Here is a 4,188-nt window from a genome sequence, read left to right on the forward strand (position 1 = left end):
CTATGAACCAAAATTGAGTTATTCACTTCTGAGATGTAATAGTGGTATAGGCATTGGGTTAACACTCAGGTTCCAATGGGGAGAAATCAGTCAAAAGAAAGGCGCTCTGTGTCCTGCAACTTGGGCACACTGGTGTAAGGAGAAGCCCCCCAAAGCCTCGGGCAGCCTTGCCTCCCTGGCTTTGCTGAGCACACCCCACATGGCTCCTTTCACAGACTGGAGTCTGGTGCCTGCAGCTTTTCCAGGGTGAGGGTATACGCTGCCAATGGTTCCACCATTCTGGGGTCTGAGGGCAGTGGATCTCCCCCACAGCTCCATAAGGCAGTGCCCAGGTGGGGACTCTGTGTGGGGCTCCCACCCCTACATTTCCCCTCCACATTGCCCAGTAGAGTCTCTCTGTGGGAGCTCTGCCCCTGTGGCAGGCCTTTCTCTTGGGTACCCCAGCTTTCTGATACATCCCCGAAATCTAGGTGGAAGCCACCAAGTCTCTGCCACTTCCACCTTCTGCATCCCTAGCCCCCCAAATATCACGTCTTTCTCAAACTACAAGCATCCTTTCCTAGTAGTCCCTCCAAATCTTAGCACCTTTATCTTGCAGAAATTCTGCCATCTCTAGAAAACAACTCAAAAGGTCAACTACTTACTTAAAAGTCACAAGGTTCTGGTCATCAAGCCTTAAACTGGACTAGGAGGCCACAAGACATAAAAGTGGAAACATGAATGGGTGAAAACATGTATGGGTGTTCATCTTGTGTTTGTTCCTGGGGCCACGAACAATATTTTCTTCTATATTCACCTTCTTTTCTACTTTGTCAGTCTGATGACAAATGCATGTTTTTTTTACAGAGAAGGAAGCCAGCACCCCAAGCAGAAAGGAAACTGAACCTGACTATGTAGTGTCTCAGTTGAGAGGTAAACAGAGGTGTGGCATCATCCCTTTCCCATCAGAGAACCAACTATAACTTGCACAGTGCTCATGCCCGTTAGAAAAAAACTCCCCATGGTGCCTGTGGCTCAAGGAGTAGGGTGCTGCCCCCATATACCAGAGGTGGCAGGTTCAAACCCAGCCCCAACCAAAGACTGCAACGAAAAGAAAAACACTCCCCTGGGAATATGTGCAAGAACATGGTGGAGATGTAGGGTCAGGGCAATGAGATGGGTCTGTGTTCTGGGCAAGGAGTGTGGGGTCATGAGAGAGCTTCCAGACTACAGAGAGCGGGATGCATCACACAAGGTTTTCATTCCTGCTAAGTCTGTCTTTTCTCTTCAGAAAAATGGATATTTAAGCCAGAAGAGCCAAATCTAAATATTTTATATGAGCTGGAGGTAAGAAAATATTCGTCATTCCAATTAATACACTGTTGTCGTGGTAAAAATAGCTTTATTCAGTCTTCAACTTTTTTTTTCTCTCTCTCTCTCTCTCTTTTAAAATTTAGTTTAAGGAAGACTTCATAATGTTATTTGAGCCTTCTCTAAGAACACTGCCCAGCGTTGGACCACCATCCATTCTGGCATACAGAAAAGAGCTTCCTGATTTAGACCTTAACTTCAAGGTGATTTTAATTCATATTTTTATTATGACTGTAAAAAATAACATTAAAATAACACAAAGATTCACATACTGATTTGTACAATAGGCAGTGAATCTACTCAAAAGAAAAAAAAAAGCCAAGAAGCTCAGTTACGCAGAATAGCACCTCAAGTGTCTGTGTCAGCCCCAAGCTCTAGTTTCCTGGGGCTGCTGTGACAATGCACCACAAACTAGGCAGCTTAAAACAACAGAAATTTACTGTCTCTTAGTTCTGAAGTTTAGATGTTTGCAGTCAAGGTATTGACAAGGCCAACATGAAGGGAAGAATCCTTTCTTACCTCTTCCTAGCTTTTGGTGGTGGCCAGCAATCCTTGGCTTGCAGCTGCCTCCCTTCAATCTCTGCCTCACTTGTTGCAGCATTCTCCCTGTGTATCTGTGTCCAAATGACCCTCTTTTCTAAGGAGTGTTTCTAAGTTATATTGGGGTAGGGCCCCTCTAATGACATCATCTTGACTTGATTACATCTGCAGAGACTGTATTTCTAAATAAAGTTCTGTTCACAGGTATCAGGAGTTAGGACTTCAATGCATCTTTCTGGGGAACAAAATTCAACCTGTAACAATGGCTACAAAGCCTGGAAACACAGGTGAACATTTGCCATATTGGATCACGTTAAGTGACCGATTAATGCAAGTTCTCCAGTAATTCTAACAGGATGGCTCATCACTCCACTCCACTAGCATGGTGAGGGGATTATTTTCAAACACAGATCGGATGGCATGGCCATGTGGAGAGCACTGCCTCCTGCCCAGATCCAGACCCTTTTGATGACTTCTTCTGGGTATGATAAAAGTGCCAATTTATTCACTGACAGTGGGGCCACACTGATCTGGTGTTCATTGCCATTTGGTACAGCACATTGAACTAAGCAATACTAATGTGGGACCACATATTAAATATATCAGATGATATAATCTATAAGCATTTACAGCTTATATTTACCCAGGTTTCTAAACTTAATGTTCACTCCGTAGGCTCTTTAGGCTGAAATTCTTTATTCAAACATAGTACCTTCCTTTTTCTGAATGACAAAGGCTTGTAATCAGGGAAGTCTTTTGATCAAGGGTTATCCTCTTTCACCTCACAGCCAGCGATGGGCCTGAACGTGGGAAGGCCTCATAGCCTCTCTTTCAAGACATCCCTGGACAAAGCTGGCTCCTCCAGCTCCCCCGCAAACCTTTCAGGTCCGGCATTGACACTTGTCTAGTTCAGAGCTTCCCCAGCTTTCTTCTCTAGCCTCATCTTCTTCAAGTGCAGATCCCAGCTCCACTCATGGTCTTTGGAAATATCTCTTGCTTTGCCCCAGGCAACAGGTGAAAGGACCATAGGCTGAGTTCACTGCCAAGTCCCTCGTATGGAACTGGTTATAGATTGCCTGTTGCCAAGCCCTTTTCCTGCCCTGCTCCATCACTTAATAACTGTCTTAGACTTTCCTCTGACATCTCCCTAGTCTAAGACTTCCATCTCCAAGCATCCTGCTGCCAGCACCGTGCAGCACTTACCGTTGGGTAGTTTCAATGGCCTAAAGATGTTGGACATTACTCTGGGGTCGTTAGTCCCTGCACTGGCCACCTCAGTCACCCTCTGGCCCCATGATGGGCACTTCTGCCAGTCTCAGAGGATGGTTTCCCTGGCAAATACCAAAGCCCTGGTGGTGTCTGTGATCTGTGGGTCATGATCTGGGTCTTTCTGCGATGCCTATGCTGAGGCTTGGCAACTCATCTGCTCAGGAGCTGTACAGGCACAGACGTGACCTCAGGTCCCTGACGTGGCCGCAGTGTATCAGCTCCCAAGTGAATCACCCAGGCCCCTAACTCTGGCTCTTGCCTTTGTTTCCCCTCCCCCTGCCTGCCCCAGCCCTCCTGAATTACCTTCACAGCACAGACAGAATTCAGAGCTCCATCTCAGAGATCCTCTCAAGAAAGAATTCTTGTTTAGTTTAGAAAATAGATAATTATACATGGTGAACTACATAGTAACATCAAGGCTTTTTCTTACCTGATACTTTTTAAAAGATTTAATGATATTCAAACACCTTACACCACTTATCTAGAGGCTGCCCTCAAAGCTTCTAGGCCTCTTTGTTGCTCTGTCTTCATTTTATTCTTTGTCTCTGAAGGATACGGAGGAGGCAATGCCACCCGACTGTGAGTTTTGTGGAAGTGATCTAAGAGAATTTTTTTCTGATATGGACACTTACGCTGAATCAGTAGAATCCATAAGTTCTAAAGTAAGTCTGCTAAGGAAATAATAAGTATTTATTGTTAAATACTATTTTTAAACATACATAGTATTTTCTCCCATATCTTTCCCCTACGTTGCCATTCTCAAAAGAGTTATGTGTTAGATGTCAGTGAAGTGCAAATCACAACTATAATGGGATACCACTTTACAAGCACTTTGTGAATGGGGATAATTGTGAACACAGATAATAACAGTTGTTGGCGGCTGGGTGTGGTGGCTCACGCCTGTAATCCTAGCACTCTGGGAGGCTGAGGCAGGTGGATTGCCTGAGCTCATGAGTTCGAGACCAGCCTAAGCCAGAGTGAGACCTTGTCTCTAAAAATAGCCAGGCTCTGTGGCAGGCACCTGTAGTC

At 45.1% G+C, this 4,188-nt stretch overlaps 1 protein-coding gene across 1 annotated transcript in view; it reads left to right on the forward strand.

The window, feature by feature from the left end:
* Positions 1-4,188, forward strand: part of ERICH6 (glutamate rich 6) — a 38,886-nt gene that overhangs the window by 13,478 nt on the left and 21,220 nt on the right. The window contains exons 4-7 of the mRNA XM_023508277.1: positions 847-912; positions 1,271-1,326; positions 1,437-1,553; positions 3,711-3,821. Of these exons, the coding sequence (XP_023364045.1) occupies positions 847-912; positions 1,271-1,326; positions 1,437-1,553; positions 3,711-3,821 (350 nt within the window). The remainder of the gene's footprint in view (positions 1-846; positions 913-1,270; positions 1,327-1,436; positions 1,554-3,710; positions 3,822-4,188) is intronic.

The sequence above is a fragment of the Otolemur garnettii genome, unplaced genomic scaffold, assembly GCF_000181295.1.
Source record: "Otolemur garnettii isolate 467f Iridium unplaced genomic scaffold, OtoGar3 scaffold00236, whole genome shotgun sequence".
Classification (NCBI taxonomy): domain Eukaryota; kingdom Metazoa; phylum Chordata; class Mammalia; order Primates; family Galagidae; genus Otolemur; species Otolemur garnettii.